The following is a 16,201-nucleotide window of genomic DNA, read 5'->3' as shown; positions in this document are numbered from 1 at the left end:
CTAAGGCACTGCCCCGTGCCTCAGTTTCCCTAGGTGATTGTGGCACCTGGTTCCCCCCCCCAGGACCAGCACCGGAGGCATTGGGGTGAAGGAGGTGATGAACTGAGGGTGAGGGGAGGCCATGTCCCCCCCAGCTTTGCTAGGCTGGGGTACAGTACACAAGGGTTGGTACCTTCCTGGCAAGGGCTGAGCAAGGAGCAGACTTCTAGTCCAGATCAGTGGCTTTATTGCTCAAGAAAGTGCTGGGCAGAGAGCAGAGCTGCCTGGCACCGCAGCCGGGACGGGCAAGGGCGCCTGCCAGGCACTGCCCATCGCCTCACATCTGTGCCCCAAGTCTGTCCATCCCCCAGCAGCAATAGGGTGGTGTGCCAAGGAGGTGCCGCAGCCCAGCCCCATGGCCTTTGTGCAGGCTGTCGGAGATGTGCCGAACCCCTCCACACCCCCCATGAGGACTGATCTTGGTCCAAAGTCCCTCCCCAGATCTGCTAGTGTTGCAGACACTGCCAGCGGCACCGGGCTACCGGATCTCACCATGCAGTTCCTGGCACCCCTCATCCTCTGCCTGGGCCTCTGGGCAGAAGTCAGCGCTGCTGTCATCCCAGGTGGGGACAAGGATGGGGATGGGTGCCCGGCTGGTTGCAGCAGGTGCCCAGGGAAGTGGGGCATCTGGCAGGGCACCAGCCCTGCTGGCCACAGGGAGGGTTTAGGGAGGGGAGCAGGGGCTGCCTGGCTCTGCAGGGGTTAATGGCAGTTGCCCCTGCTTTTCTGGGGACCTTGAGCCAGTCTTCCCCTGTGGGCTCAGGTTCCTGCTTTCTTCTGGGCTGGGGGACGAGGGGAGGTGCCTGTAACCTCCCCCTCCATGGATGTGGCCCCATGCCACCTGCCAGATAGTTGCCCCCGTCATGTCCCTTTTCGCTGCCCTCTCCTCCTCTGCCCCAGGACCCCCGGAGCCGGGTGGTGGTTGCAAGCCCTCAAAGCCTTTCTGCAACCCAAACAGCACCCTGACCTGCTAGGTCCAGGTCAGAGAAGGCCACAGCATGGGGATGCCCAGGGAGTGGGTACCCTTGGGACGTGGGTACCCTTGGGATGCAGGTGCCCCAGGGATGCGGGTGCCCCAGGGATGCGGGTACCCCAGGGATGTGGGTGCTGGTGAGCTGGGACTGATGGGTGCTGCCCTGTCCCAGTGGAGGAGGAGAAGCCGTCCTTCTGGAACCAGCAGGCAGCTGCAGCCATTGACGCCGCCTTGAAGATCCAGCCCAGAATAAGCCAAGCCAAAAACCTCATCCTCTTCCTCGGGGATGGTGAGTCCTGCTGACACCCCTGTCGGGCAGGCTGGCATGGCCAGTGCCCTGCAGAGCAGGATGCAGGAAGGGTATCTGGTCCAGGGGGGTGACCAAGACACTCTCTCCTCACCCAGGATTTGGGATCCCCTCCATCACGGCCACCCGCATCCTAAAGGGGCAGGAGCAGGGGAAGCTGGGCCCCGAGACCCCCCTCGCCCTGGATGCTTTCCCTTACGTGGCTCTCTCCAAGGTAAATCCCCGCCACTATGGGCATGGGGCCAGGGCGATGCCGGGCATGGGGCCAGGGTGATGCCCCTGGGGCTGCTGGCACAGAAGCATCCCAGGGATGCACATATGGGGTACACGGGGTCCCTGCCCATCCCACACTTGTCCTTGGGCAAGCAAATGAGTGTGGCAAGGGGTGCTGGGGCATGGGGGGGCACCCCATCAGGTGCCTCTGCCAACAGCCCCCTCCCCTGAGCCTGGCACATGTCCTTGGCAGACGTACAACGTGGACCGGCAGGTCCCTGACAGCGCGGGGACAGCCACAGCCTACCTCTGCGGGGTGAAGGGCAACTACCAAACGGTGGGACTGAGCGCGGCCGCCCGCCACTCGCAGTGCAACACCACGGCGGGCAACGAGGTGGTCTCGGTGCTGGAGCGAGCCCGCAAAGCTGGTAACGGGGGGCACGGGTCAGTGGGGCTGGGGGGGACCCCGCAGGGACAAGGGGCATCAAGCTGGGGGCTCAATGGCCGGGGACCCCGTGTCACCCTTCATGGGGCCTGATGGGTGGGTGGACGGCAGGGAAGGCGGTGGGCATCGTGACGACGACACGGGTGCAGCACGCGTCGCCCTCGGGGACCTACGCCCACGTGGTGAACCGCAACTGGTACGCGGATGCCAGCATGCCCGAGGACGCCCGCCTCCAGGGCTGCAAGGACATCGCCTGGCAGCTGGTCCACAACGTTGACATCAACGTGAGCACCCATGCATGGCAGCAGGGGGAGCAAGGGCAGACACACCCCCCCCCCCCAGCACCCCTGCTAATGCCACTGCCATCTCATCCTCTCCAGGTGATCTTGGGGGGTGGTCGGAAATACATGACCCCCGTGGGGACACCGGACCCAGAGTATCCCACCTCCACCTCACAGAATGGGATGCGCGAGGATGGGAATAACCTCATCGACATGTGGCTGGAGGCACGGCCGGTGGGTGACACAGCGGGGGACAATCCTCTGCCCACCGCCCCCAGGCATGGGGCTGGGCACCCACTGACCCCCGGTGGGATTTGCCTGCAGGGTGCCCGCTATGTCTGGAACAGGACAGAGATGCTGGCTGCTGCCGCCAACCCCAGCGTGAATTATTTGATGGGTAAGGAATGTCCCGTGTGCCGGAACCCAACAGCCTCCGGGACACATGAAAGCACTGAGGCTGTCCCCAACACGTCCCCTTCCAGGTCTCTTCGAACCTGGGGACATGAAGTACAACCTGGTGCGTAACACCACCCTGGACCCGTCACTCACCGAGATGATGGAGGCGGCCATCACCATCCTGAACAGGAACCCCAACGGCTTCTACCTCTTCGTGGAAGATAAGTTGGGGCTGGTGCCCCTGGGGTGGGTGAGAGGGGGGGTCCCACATCCTGGGGTAGGGGTAAGAGTTGGGGGTGCTGCCGTTGGTCCCCAGCCCACTGTGGGCACCCGTCTGCAGGCGGCAGGATTGACCATGGCCACCACAATGGTGCAGCCCACAAGGCACTGACAGAGGCGGTGGAGTTTGACCGGGCCATCGAGCGGGCGGGTGCCCTGACAGACGAGGCGCAGACCCTCACCGTCATCACCGCCGACCACTCGCACGTCTTCTCCTTCGGCGGCTACACCCTGCGCGGCTCCTCCATCTTCGGTAGGGCTCTGCCCGCCTGCCGAGAGCAGGGCACGGCCCCGTGCTGGGCGCTGCCAGCTCCAGGGCACCCTGGCTGTGGCCAGAGGGGTGATACTGGGCTTTCTTGGATGATTCCCCCTTTCATTGCCCCCTCCCCAGGTCTGGCCCCCAGCAAAGCCACTGACAAGAAGAACTACACATCCATCCTCTATGGGAATGGGCCGGGCTACCCGAGCCCCAACCGGACCGATGTGGACGATGACACAGCCAGTGAGGGCACAGGGACCGTGGCCAGGTGATGGGACAGGGCTGGGGTCCACCACTGCCCCCCTCACCCCTTTATTCCCCCTCCCCAGTGCAGTACGAGTACAAGCAGCAGGCAGCCGTGCCCCTCAGCTCGGAGACCCACGGCGGTGAGGACGTGGCCATCCTGGCCAAGGGCCCCATGGCCCACCTCTTCCACGGGGTGCAGGAGCAGACCTACGTGGCCCATGTCATGGCCTACGCCGCCTGCCTCGAGCCCTACACTGCCTGCCACCAGCGGGACTCTGCCCCCGGTGCCCATGCCACCCCCCTGGCCCTGCTCCTGCCCACCCTCCTCCTGCCCCTCTTCCACTGACCCCATGGCCCCAGGGCACCCCCACGGGCACTGCTGGACCCACGTACCCCCCCTCCCCGTGGCCGTGGCACCCATAGGTGGCCGGCAGCTCTTTGAAGCATCCCTGGGCCAGATGTGGCAGCTGTGGGGCACTGAACCCCAGGCGCTGAGAGGCCCTATGCCACCCACACCGTGTGCTCAGTGTTTAATAAATGTGGGGTGTGATGCTGGTGGGACAGGCGTGTCAGTGGTGTGTGGGTGCCCGTGCCGTGTGGGCAGGGCTGGGGGTGCTGCCTGCTGCTGCCCGTCCCCTTGTGACCCCCAGCCACGGCCCCGTGCACCCACCCGGCATATCCAGTGCTTTATTGACCAGAAACAGCAGCGGAAAATACAGCGGGCGTCCGTGTCCCTGCGCTCCTGGGGCAGGCTGGCGTCACCCAGCCCCAAGCCCCGCTGGCTGTGCCCACCCGCTGGTAGGGCTGATGTGGGGACAGGACGAGGCTGGCACAGGGGGTGCCAGGGATGGCACCGGGCAGGGGGGGCTTTTGGCACGGGGCAGCCCCATGGCATCTCTGGTTCACTCTCCCTGCCCCATCTGGCGCTGGGCTGGATGTGGTAGGGCTGGGTGAAGGGTTTGGGGTGGGTGGACAGAGGAGGGGTCACACGGGTGCTTGGGGGGGGTACCCTGCATTGCCTAGTTCTTCCATGGGGACTCAGGGCCCCCTCCAGTTTGCAGAGCTGGGGGTAGAAAGGGGATGGGCGGGAGGCAGTTGCCTCTGGGAAGGAGCTCACGGTCACCCCAAGTGTCTCCCCGCTGCCTCCGCCCCTCCGGCGGGTGCCTGTCTTTGGGGGGTGACCCCCTGTGTCACCCAGGGGTGCCCCCTTTGCCTGGAGAGCAGGAGGGGGAGACAGGCGGAGGTGGGGAGTGGGCATAGGGTGGCACACGGGCAGGGGTGGGGACGGGGGGTGCCAGCCTGCCAGGGGGGATCGGCCTCACCACACCGAGCACTTGTGCACCGGGTTCATGGGTGAGTTCTTGGGGCAGTGGAAAACCCGTCCGAACTCCTCAAACTGCGAGACGCTGCCCAGGACCCTGCCAGGAGAGGGGGGCAACTCAGAGCTGGGCAACCCCTGCCCCCCCCTGCCCCCCCGCCTCTGCCATGCACCCCACTTGGGGCACCCGCTCAGACCAGCAGCACCCCATCCCCTGCCCCAGGGCTGCGCACCCAGAGTCAGCTGTGCCAGCACCCCAAAGGGTGCCCACCCCACTTTGCACAGCACCACCAGCCGTGGGGAAGGCTGGCACCCGCCGTGCCCCCCCATTTCGGGCTGGCCAGTACCTGTAGTGCTCCGGGGCGTGCTTGTCCGTCAGCACCTGCAGGTAGATGGATTGGGATCGCCGCTTGATGCACCAGTTCTGCGGGGAGAAAGGACCCCGAGGGTGAGCCAGATGGGGCACCCCAGGACTCAGCACCCACTGGGGGCCATGGGCTCCTGGCACCCACCGGGGCACAACAGGGCTGCTGGGCGACTAGGGCAGCAATGCCCTGGTTGTGCTTGTTATTGTAGGGTCTCCCGGGAGCCTGTGTGTGTGGTATAGATGGGTTGAGAGAGCGCAGGGGCATGTTTGTTATTGTAGGGTCTCCTGGCACTGTGAGCTGCCTGGCTGTAGGGTCTCCTAGAAGTTTGGGGTCATGTACATTTGTTGCTCTGGGGTCTCTGGAAGTGATGCTGGGGTGGGGGGACATGTTTGTTATCGTAGAGGGCCCAGGAGCAGTGGGGCTGTGCGGGGTGCTCCTTGCAGGGCTGAGCCTGTACCCTGTGCCCAGGACCTGCTGATGGAGCTGAGCCTGGCTCCTGGCCATGGGCACCGGCTCCCCCAGGGCTCTCGCCCCATCCCTCAGGGCCACTGGCCCTACACAGAGGCTCACCTGGGCAAAGGCGATGAAGAAGAGCTGGTCGTGTGTGTATTTCAGGTGGTGCAGGGGGTGCTCAGGGCCATGCTCCCGCACCCACTTCTGGTAGGCCTGGAGAAGAAGGGGTGTCCTCAGCATGGCCTGGGCGCCCCTCAAACCTACCCCAAACCCCCCCTTCCCCACCGAACCCCCCAGCAAGCAGGATCATGCCCACTCCTTGATGCAGGGAACAAGGTGAGGATGGGGGATGTCCTGCCCACCCGGTGGGGATGGCATCAGCAGTTGCCCCATGGTCCTGACAGGGCTGTGACACCCCAGGGTGGGGGGACACTTACGTAGTAGGCGAGTTTTAGCCCCCCCATGTCAGCGATGTTCTCCCCCAGCGTGTGTTTGCCATTCACCTGCCGAGAGAGGAGAGATGATGGGGTGAGCAGCCAGGGTCCCCCCAGCCAGGCATCCCCCCCGGGCACTGAGGCTGTGCCTCAGTTTCCCCCACCCAGTGCCCTGAGGAATTTCCCAGCTGAGGAGTGATGAGTTGTCTGGTCTCGGGGCAGGTCAGGGCAGAGCCATGCTCTCCTGCAGGCACCCAGCCCCAGCCACGGAGCAGCGGGGACCCCCGCCACGGGGCAGCGTGTGCCCAGGCAGTGCCGGCGGGTGAGGGGGCTCTCACCCGCTGGTTGTAGACAGTGAAGTTGTCGTAGAGGTTGACTATACACTGTGCCTTCTTCAGGAACTTGCTGTACGACCGCTCCGTCCACCAGTGCACCAGGTTCCCGTGCCGGTCGTACTGTCCCCCTGCCAAGGCAACCACCACCACCACCACCACCACTCACACCCAGGGACCCAGACGTCCTGCCTGGCTGCCCCCCGCCCACTGGGAGGTAGGTGGGTGGGTGGGGGGCAGCCAGTCATCGTGTCACTCACCCCAGTCATCGTAGCCATGGGTCAGCTCGTGCCCGATGATGGTGCCGATCCCACCATAGTTCAGAGACCTGTTGTGGGGGGGGCAGAAGTGAGAGAGTGGAGGGCACGGCGCTGGCAGGGACGGTGGTGACCTCAGGGCCTGGCACCCCCATACCCTGCCCTGGGACCCCCACCCCATGCCCCAGCCCCACACTCACTGAGGGTACTCAGGGTCGTAGAGGGTGGGCTGCAGGATGCCAGCGGGGAACACTGGGGGGACAGGAGATCATCGCAGTTAAGGGGGGCACACCCTGCCCTGTACCCACCCACAGCATCACCCAGCACCAGAGGACCCTGCGTTGTGCCCCCCACCCCACACCCCCTGCCCCGGGGGGCTGAGCCCGGGGGCCGGGCAACGCCTCACCCATCTGGTTCTTGTTGGGCAGGTAGTAGGCGTTCAGCGCCTGGGGAGGCAGCAGCCACCTGCAAGGAGAGACAGCGGTGCCAGGCTGTGGGGGCACCGGGGGGGCAAGGAAATGCCACCCCCATGCCCAGCTGGGGGACAGGGGGGCAGTCCTGGCTCGCCCCATGCCCTCCTGCCTACACCCTGTGGGGTGCAACCAGGCATGGAGACAGGGAGCATTGGTGGGGCTGTGCTGTGCCCCGCCATGTCCCCCCTGCCCTGCCAGGGCAAGGGGATACCCACGCGGACTTGTCCACCTCCTGCCGGATCTTCTTCACCGAGAGCCTGATGCCGAAGGCGATGCTGTTGAGGATGTTCTTGAAGTAAGTCTTCTCATCCACCTCGAACTGGGGGGGCACACACACATCAGGGGGGACACCAGCTCCAAATGCCAACCCCAAGAGTGTGGGGAGGAGGTGTCCTCCCACCCCCGTGAGCCTTGGGGACAGAGGGTGTGGGGTTGTGGCTGTGGGTTGGATATGGCACAAGTGTGTCCTCATGTCCCCTGCTGTCTGCCTATGTGGGCAGCTGCATCTCTATAACCTCCGTGGGGTCCTTGGGCCATGCTGGTACCCCCAGCCCTTGCTGAGGATGAGGCTGAGCTCTGGGGGGTGTGACATGGGGAAGGGGACATCGACCCAGAGCCCAGGGACAGCGTGGCACTGCCCACGTGGCTGCAGCCGTGTGAGTGGTGGGCACAGCGAGCTACCAGGAGGTGGCATGTTTTGTGGTGGCATCTCCCCATCCCAATCTCCGCAGACCCTGAGGCAGATGTGGGGACCATCTCCCCTCTCCACATGCCCGTGTCCCTGCATGGCCCTGGGCCACCCCTTGCCTCATACTCCTTGTCAATGGCCTCTGGCTTCAGCAGGAAATCAGGGTACCCGATCATCACCATCATGTACCGGAGCTGCAGGCAAAGCGAGCGGTGGGGTCAGGCCCCCATTCCACTTGTCCCCAGGCCGTGGTGGGGGCAAGGGCAGGGGTCCATGCTGGGGTATTGTTACCTTGGCCCTGGCTGCTCTCCGTGTCTCTTCATCCATCCAGTCCAGCTCATCCAGGCGCTGGTCCAGGATGTATTTTATGTCCTCCACCAGCTGCTGCACCTACAGTGGGTCAGCCCAGGTGCTGGCATGACACCCTCGCCACCCATCACCCCACCAGACAGCCCTCGGTGGGCTGCTGGGTGGTGGTAGACACCTTGGCAAGGTGACAGGAGGGACTCGGTGGCTTTGTGCCCACAGGCAGCATCACCTACCTTGGCCTTGCTGGCGGAGGAGAAGTGCTCCTCGACGAAGAGGGCACCCAGGGCCATGCCGAAGTGCTTGTTGGCCTGGCTCAGGCAAATCTTGCCCAGCTCAAGCTGCTTCTCATTGCCCTCCATCTCCTTGGAGAGCTCATGGATGGCGTCGCGGAAGGGGGTGGAGAGGTGCTCGCTCAGCACCACCACAATGCGCCACAGCATGTAGTTGTGAAGGATCCTGGTGACGGGGGGCAAGATCAGGCCCCCCCACACTGGGCATGTCCCCAGGCACATGGGGAGGATGGGGAGCATGCGCCAGGGTGGGGACATCGCAGCCTGGGGACCAGGCAGGCCTCGGGGATGGCCATGTCCTGTGGGGGCACAAGAACAAGCTGGCACCCTGTCCCTCCCCGCTGTGTGATGAGTCTGGTGACCTCTAGAATGGGGGGGGGCTCGGTGGGTGGCCAGGCACAACCAGGGGCTCATGACAGTGCCTTCTCCCAGGAGCTTTCCCAGGGTCCCCATGTCCAGCCTGGCCTCCCCAGCATGGGGGTGATGAGGAAGGGACCAGCCACAGCTGCCCTGTGCCCACCCCCACTGACAGCCTCCTGCCGGGCTGGGGAAGGTGTGGGGGCACAGGGGGTGCCAGCCCCCCTCACCTGCTGGGCGTCACGCGGATGAGGTCGGACACCTTGTGCATGTAGTCGGTGGCCAGCAGCACCACCTCCTCCTCCTCTGAGAAGTTGTCGTGGAAGATGCGGTCCAGCAAGCGCTTCCACTTGAGCTGCCAGGGTGAGCACCATCAGGGGGGCACAGGGACCCCTCACTCCATGCCATCCTGGAGGGAACCCCCTCCAGGCTTTCTAGCCTCCCACCACCCCTTCCCACCCAGAAAAGTGCAGGGTGGATTCATCACCCTCAAGTGGACTTATCTGGGGGAGCAGTAAGGGTATGGAGCAGGGGGACAGTGATAAGTGTGGGGCACGGGGCAGATGGGGGATGTGGGGTGGCAGGCTGAGCACTGGGGGTACTCACCGTGGGGGTGATGCGCTGCAGCTCACCCAGGGTCACTTTGTGGTACATGCTGCTGATGTCCTTCCGCACGTCATCGTACTCGGACACCGTGATCTGCATGGGGTGGGCACAGACATCACCACCCCACTGCCCGCCTTGGGGGTGGCACAGGGACAGGGCACAGGGATGGGGCACAGGGATGGGGCACAGCTCCAGGGCAAGAGGGGCTACTGACCCACATCCCTCCCAGCTCCCTGCCCCAGGAACCCTCTTCTGTCAGTGGGGTGCTGAGGACTGGTCATGGGGTCTCCAAGAAGTTGGGGTACCCAAGGGCTGGGCACGGGCATCCCCCAGGTCCCAGACTAGGATGCCCAAGAGCTGGGCATGGAGTCCTCAAGGGCCTGGAGTAGGGTCACAAGGACTGGACATGGGAATCCCCAAGGGCTGGAGTGGTTGTCCTGAGGGCTGGGACAGGGAGTTCTCAAGATGTTGGGGCTGGGGTCCCTGAGGACCTGCCACAGGGTCCTCAAGGGGCTGGGATCCCCAAAGGCCAGACATAAAGGTCCCCAAGGGCTGGGAGTGGAGGTTCCCAAGGGGATTGGGATGGCATCCCTTAGGACCAGGGATGGAGATCCGTAGGGATCTGTGACTGGGGCACCCGAGGGCTGGGCAGGGGCACCCCAAAGCCCAAGGCGGGCACCCCCCTCACATTGGCGAGGTGCTGCTCCAGCTGCAGGATCTCCTGGGCCTTCTGCTCCACGTGCTCGGCCCCCAGGAGCGTGAGCAGCCGCTCCATGAACACCCGGTACGCAGCCAGGATCTGTGCCGAGGGAAGGGACACTGAGTGCCACCCCACACTGCCCTGTGGGCACCCCAGCCCCTGGCACTGCTGGCAGTGGGGTGCCCTCTGCCACCCCATGGTGGGTGCTGGTCCCTCTCCTGGTGTCCCCATGGCATCGGTGTGACCTCCCTCCCTCACCTTCTCGCTCTCCTCATCCTGCCCCAGGTAAAGGGTCCGTTCGGGCAGAGTCAGCCCATCCTGGTCGATCTGGGGAGGACAGATGGGGGTAGTGGGTGAGCAGAGGGAGGGGGGGGCCTGTGCTTGGCAAGGCACCCCTCACCTTGCCCCGTATTGGAGGGTGCCTGTGGAGCCATGGGGTGTCAGCGTGGTGGGTCAGCCCTGAGCATGGGCAGGTCCCGTGCCTCAGTTTCCCTCCTGCTAGAGGGTGCTGGAGCTGCAGTGGGCAGCGTGCAATGGGCTGGGAGCGCCGGGCAGCGGGCAGGCCCCCGCTCTGCAGCCTGGTTTGTGCTGGGCACACAGACTGCCCCATAACCTGCCCTGTGCTGGCACCACACTCTGCCCCATCCCTGCCCCATGGCTGTCCCTGCTCCTGTGCTGCAGCCTGCCCCATGGGGAGCCGCAAAGATGAGCACACTGCAGGGACCCCCCCCACCCATCACACACACACACGCACACCCTGCAGTCCTGTAGCCACCAGCACAGGCTCTAACACGTGCACACACCTGCCCACGCTTGCACACGTGTGTATAGACACATGCACATGCACACACGTATGTGTAACGAACTCGCCCCTCATGACACACACCTGTGCATGCTCAACCCCCCCCACACGCACCATCTAGTTTACACCCCTCCATGCACACACACACACACACACCCCTCCTGCCCCCCCCCCCCCCTTTTCTCTCTGGCTCCCCCTCCCCGTGTCCCACCCCACCAGCACCCCCCCCATATGTACAGCCGCTGCCCCGCACACCACAGGCACCCCCAGCCTTTCTCCATCCCCCATCACACACCCCCCGCCCGTTTTGGTTCCCCACAAAGGCACTGCCACACGCACAGCCCTCACACACAGAGACCCCCCCCGCCAGCCTCCTCACACCCCCCTGGCACACTCACACCCACGCACCCCGCTCTCACCCCCCCCCCCCCCGCAATCACACACACCCCCTGCCAAGCCCGGACACCCAGCCCCGGCTGTCACACCCCTGTCCCCTGTCCCCCCAGCCCCCTTCCCCGTGACACACGCTCCCTCTAGTGTACACACGCGCGGCCCGACAGCGCGGCCCTGCGCAGCCCGGCCCCGCACTCACTCACACTCACACTCACAATGCCCCACACACCACCCCCCCCGCCCAGCCCCACCAGCTCACAGGGAGGCTCATCCCCACCACTGTTCCCCCACCGTCCCCAACACCTTGTCCCCACCATGCCACCACCATGCTCACTCCTCCACGCCCACCATGTCCCTGCTCTGCCCACACCCCATGTCCCCTCTGTGCCCACACCCCACACCCATCACCGTGCCCCCCATGGCATCCCCTCCATGCCATTGCTGTGCCCACCACCGCACTCCCACACCCACCAAGGGTGCTCAAGGCTTGGCCACCCAGACAAAGCCCACCCATGCCCCAGTGGCACCACAGGGAGAGGGACACAGGCTGGCAGGGGTGGGGAAGGATGACAACGCCATGGTAAAATGCCCTGGTGCCCTGGCCCAGTGCTGTGGGGCTGGTGGGCATCCCATTGTCACCTCCTAGGGATTGGTCCCTGTGTGCAGAGGGCAGCCAGGATGCCAAGGTGAGGGGCTTGGCACTGGCACTCTGAAGACCCTGGCGCCCCACTGGGCTGTCCCCAGTACCACCTTGCTCTGTACATCCCCCCTCCCCACCCTGGAGGTGCCACCCTCACCCCGGGACAGCCTGACACTGGGGTCCCACCAATGGGGAGACATCTGCATCCCCAAAGAGAGGGTCTGTCCCCAGCCTGGCCACCTGCTGCAGCCAAACCCACACACTGGGTGCGACGAGGACAGTGTCACCAGCACAGACAGGTGGCTGGGGTGGGCGGTCAGCAGCACCAGGGGCAGGGTGCCCTCACCCGGATGACGTAGCGGGACGTGTTCCTCTCGTCCAGGCTGACGGTGAGGGAGAAGAGCACCGCGGCGCTGTAGACCCCCTGCGTCTTGTAGAGCAGCTCGTTGAGGTCCCCGCGGCCCGGGGGGGCATCCCAGCCGCCGCACTCCCCGATGACCTCCAGCATGGGCCGCGGGCCCAGCCGGTCGATCTCAGCCCGGTCCAGGCACGAGCGGAAAAACTCCTTGACCTTCCTCTCAGCCGAGGTGGGGGCTCGGCGCCGCACAGGGCGGCTGAGCAGCGCCCGCAGCTTGGCCTCGTTCTGCTCGGCGATGGCCCCAATGGTGCCGTACACCAGCTTGTCCTCAGGGATGCCGTGTCGCCGGAGCCAGCCGCCGCAGGCGAAGGAGTAGAAGTCCTGGCAGGGGTCAATGGTGGCATCCATGTTGGCGCTGAGGAAGCGGGACGCCCGCAGGAACGCCTTCTTCTCCTGGCACCCTTCCAGGCAGTAGCTGTCCCCTTCGGCCGCCAGGTACTTGAGGACCAACATGCACGTCAGGATGACGCAGAGCCCCGCAGCGAACACCAGCCCGGAGAGCAGGCAGACCTCCCGGCGGGTCCAGCGTGGCAGCCCCCTGCGGCGTTTCTTGGCCCCGGTGCCCAGCTGGAGGGCGAAGCTGTTGGGCAGGGTGCCACCATGGTACTTGCTCACGTACTTCACCTCCTGAAACTCATCGTAGTGGGCCGTCAATGAGTAAGTCTTCTCCATAGCCAGCGACGGGGCTCTCCGTGGGCAGCACGGGTGTGGGGGGTGCTCACGGCAGGTGAGGGGTAGGCTCTGGCACCCCACGGTTCATGCTGGAGCCGTGCCTGCTGCGGGGAGGTGGGAGAGGGTGCCCGGGTGAGTCAGGAAGCGCCTGGAAAAGGCAGAGGAGGTGGTTGAGGGGGGTTTTGGGAGGAGCAAGGAGGGGGATGTTTGCTTCTTTCCGTCATCACTGCCTGCATCGCCATCCCTGCATGTGTGCCCTGCTGCTGGCACTGGGACTGGCCCCAGTGCCAGGAGCTCAGTGGCAGCTCTACCCCATGGCTGTCTCCTCTGCCAGCCCCTCTGGTGACGGGGCAGGGTCCTGCCTGCACAGTCCCAGGTGGGTTTCAGCCCCTGGCACAGCTCCATCCCACACAGCCCGCACCCACCAAGCACACCCAGTGAGAGCACTCACTCCAGGTGGGGACCAGAGTGGTCCAGCAAGCCCATCCTCACACCACACCGTGAGAGCACTTCCCAGCCTAGGAGGGGCACAGGGCTGCCAGTCCCTCTGGGTGGGGTAGGGAGAGGGGTGAGCAGTGTGGGGAAGAGGGGCTTTGGGGAGATTTGAGGGGCTTTGGGGAGATTTATGGGGGAAGTAATTGGGTTGAGGTGTTGAGAGCTGGGTCGGGTCATGCGGCCCTGCGTTGGGTTGCATTGCGGTGCGCCGTGGCGTTGCCTTGTGTGGGGCTGGGTTGTGGAGCGCCGTGTTGCATTGCGTTGTGTCAAATTGTGGTGCATCATGTCTGGGGGGAGCCCTGGACCCCATGGACATCTCACAGCATTTCCCCCCCCCCGCCACCATCCACCCAACCCCTTTCTGCTGGCTGGTGCCCGATGGGCAGGGGTGTCTGGCAGGATTGCCATGCTGGGGAAGAGGGGAGTCTGCCCATGGGGACAGGAGGGTGGGGGCATAGATGAGTTGGGGGGGGGGGCTTCAAAAGGGGCCCCCAATCCTTGTTCGGTGCAGAATGGCACCCGGATTTGCAGGTGGGGGAGGACAGGCTGAGGACAAAGAGCCGCTTGGGAGGTGGCCGGTATCCCCGCGGCGGGGCTCCCCCAAACCCCGCGGCCCCCGCTCCCTCCACAACTTGGGCAAAGTTGTGCCCCGGCGCCGCAGCCCGGCGGTACCCGTGCCGGGGAGCTGCCGCCGCCGCCGGAAAGTTTGCGGGGTCGGCGGCGGGCACGGTGCCACGCGGTGGGGCGCGGGGGGAGGGCGGGGGGTGCCGGCGATGCTGCCCAGGATGCTCGGGGATGCTCGGGGGTACGCTGCCTAGGATTCACGGGGGATGCTGCCCGGGATGCTCGGAGGATGCTGCCCAGGACGCTCAGGAGGTGCTTGCCGGGATGGTCGGGAGGTGCTCGGGAGCTGCTCGCCGGGATGATGCCGGGGATGCTCGAGGGCTGCTCGAGCGATGCTCGGGGAGTGCTCCCCGGGATGACGCCCGGGATATTCGGGGGATGCTCGCGGGGCGCTCGCCGGCAGGCACGGGGAGGGCACGCCGGGATGCTCGCGGGGTGCTCACCGGGCTGCTCACCCAGGTGCTCGGGGGCTGTTCCCCGGGATGTCCGCGGGCGCTCGGGGGTCTCTCACCGCTTGCTCACCGAGACACACGGGGGATGCTCCCGGGATGCTCAGGTGACGCTGTCCGGGATGCTCGGGGATGCTGTCCGGGATGCTCGGTGGTGCTGTCCGGGATTCTGTCCGGGATGCTCGGGGGTGCTCGGGGGTGCTCACCGGCCGGCTCGGGGGCTCTCACCAGGCTGCCCGCGGCTGCTGGCGGCCGGGCCGGCGCTGCCCGTCCGGCTGCGCGCCCCGCGCTCCGCTCCGCGCCCCGCGCCGCGGCTGGCGGAGCGGCGGGGCCGGAGAGAGGCAGCGGGGCGGGGAGGGGGTGGCGTCTCCAGCCCGGCTCTCCCGCAGGCCAGGCTCCATTAACGAGATTATTATGCAAATAGAGCAGCCCCTTGCCACTCGCCAGCCTTACCTCATCCCCGCCGGCGGGGAGGCAGGGCAGGGGGGTTCCCGGGCCCCCCGCCTTGGGGGGCTGGCACAGGGCTGGCAGTGCCACTCTGCCTGGCACCCCCCCGTCGGGGGACCCTGCTGCCACCCCCCCGGCAGCCCGGCACCCAGGAGGGGCGCGGGTGGGCACGGCCGGCAGCCTGTGCCAGGCGCATCTTGGTGGCTCGGCAGCCCCCGCCGTGCCCGGGCACCTTGGGGGGCCTGTCCCGTCCTGCCAGGGTGGGTGCAAGGGGGAAGGACTGTGGGTGGGCAGGAGACGGAGCCCGGGAGGCTCCGGGTGAGAGGGTGGGCACGGGGACAGCACGGGATGGCACGTGGAAGGGGCCAGGCACTCAAACACACACGCACACACACGAAGGTCCGGGAATATTAAACTGCATTGCAGATAAATCCCCAACATAAATATCGTGAGACGCTCTGCCACGGGGGGGCCCAGCAAGGAGATTTATAGCCCAGCAACTCCCACCGCCCGCGGCAGCCCCCTGCAGCAGCCCCGTACCCCAGCCCTGCGTGTCTGTCCTGCCTGCCACACTTGGGTGTCCCCTGCCACCCTCGCCCGCCATGCCTGCACAGACCTGGGTGCTCGGAGAGGGCCCTTCGTCTTCCTGGGTGCTGGGGTAGGAGTCCCAGGCAGCACATACTGGGTGCTGTGCTGCATGTGGCATGCGGACCCTGTTTGGCATGGGACGGATGGCTCAGCTGGTGTGGGACGCACTGTCTTGTCCTGTGGGCACCGAGGGCTGGCCCCAGGCACAGCCCTCACTACCTGGGGTGGCTGAGGCTGCGCTCTCTTGTGCTGAGGTGCCAGGGTGCTAGGCACAGCCTGGGCAAGGTGCCTACCACAGCACCGAGATATGCAACAGCCCATACACACATAGTGGCACACATGGACATCACATGCACACCCATGCACACCGACACGCACCAGTACAGACACACATGCTGTGCCTCCACCCCCAAGACACACACACTAAAACATGCGTTGCCATCCAGCTCCCGTTACATGCACAGGTACCCTGGCACGCTCACGCACACTCACACACACACTCGGGTTCCTGGGGCACAGGGCAGAGGGACTCCGTGAATCCCACCCGAGAGATAACCCTGGCTTGGGCACCCCAACCAGCCAGGCACCACCAACCCCAGAGGGGCACAAGGGCACCCAGGCCCAGGCTGCTTCGTGGGTGGGCACGGGGT

General features: G+C 65.6%; 2 protein-coding genes across 3 annotated transcripts; one reads left to right on the top strand and one right to left on the bottom strand.

Moving 5' to 3' along the window:
• Positions 1–490: 490 nt before the first annotated feature.
• LOC137666167 (intestinal-type alkaline phosphatase-like) lies at positions 491–3,871 on the top strand. Its single transcript, XM_068405881.1, has 11 exons — positions 491–602; positions 1,185–1,301; positions 1,418–1,533; positions 1,786–1,960; positions 2,089–2,261; positions 2,358–2,492; positions 2,583–2,655; positions 2,741–2,873; positions 2,993–3,186; positions 3,325–3,435; positions 3,522–3,871. The coding sequence occupies exons 1-11, from the start codon at positions 533–535 to the stop codon at positions 3,782–3,784; spliced, it is 1,560 nt and encodes a 519-aa protein (XP_068261982.1). The 5' UTR covers positions 491–532; the 3' UTR covers positions 3,785–3,871.
• An 885-nt stretch (positions 3,872–4,756) lies between these two features.
• On the bottom strand, positions 4,757–12,948 carry ECEL1 (endothelin converting enzyme like 1). Of its 2 annotated transcripts, none has more exons than XM_068405878.1 (17): positions 12,205–12,948; positions 10,282–10,350; positions 10,012–10,122; positions 9,324–9,416; positions 8,948–9,072; positions 8,304–8,526; positions 8,053–8,151; positions 7,881–7,955; positions 7,289–7,392; positions 7,007–7,065; positions 6,801–6,852; positions 6,604–6,671; positions 6,350–6,474; positions 6,015–6,080; positions 5,695–5,790; positions 5,104–5,180; positions 4,757–4,856 (listed from the first exon to the last, which is right to left on the bottom strand). In XM_068405878.1, the coding sequence occupies exons 1-17, from the start codon at positions 12,946–12,948 to the stop codon at positions 4,757–4,759; spliced, it is 2,286 nt and encodes a 761-aa protein (XP_068261979.1). The 2 variants fall into 2 exon arrangements, with proteins under 2 accessions (XP_068261979.1, XP_068261981.1); XM_068405880.1 differs by having other exon boundaries at positions 7,295–7,392.
• Between the last annotated feature and the right edge of the window lie 3,253 nt (positions 12,949–16,201).

Source organism: Nyctibius grandis, chromosome 8 (assembly GCF_013368605.1).
Source record: "Nyctibius grandis isolate bNycGra1 chromosome 8, bNycGra1.pri, whole genome shotgun sequence".
Classification (NCBI taxonomy): Eukaryota; Metazoa; Chordata; class Aves; order Nyctibiiformes; family Nyctibiidae; genus Nyctibius; species Nyctibius grandis.
Note: the sequence above shows the minus strand (reverse complement) of the source record. Positions and strands in the feature narration are given on the sequence as shown.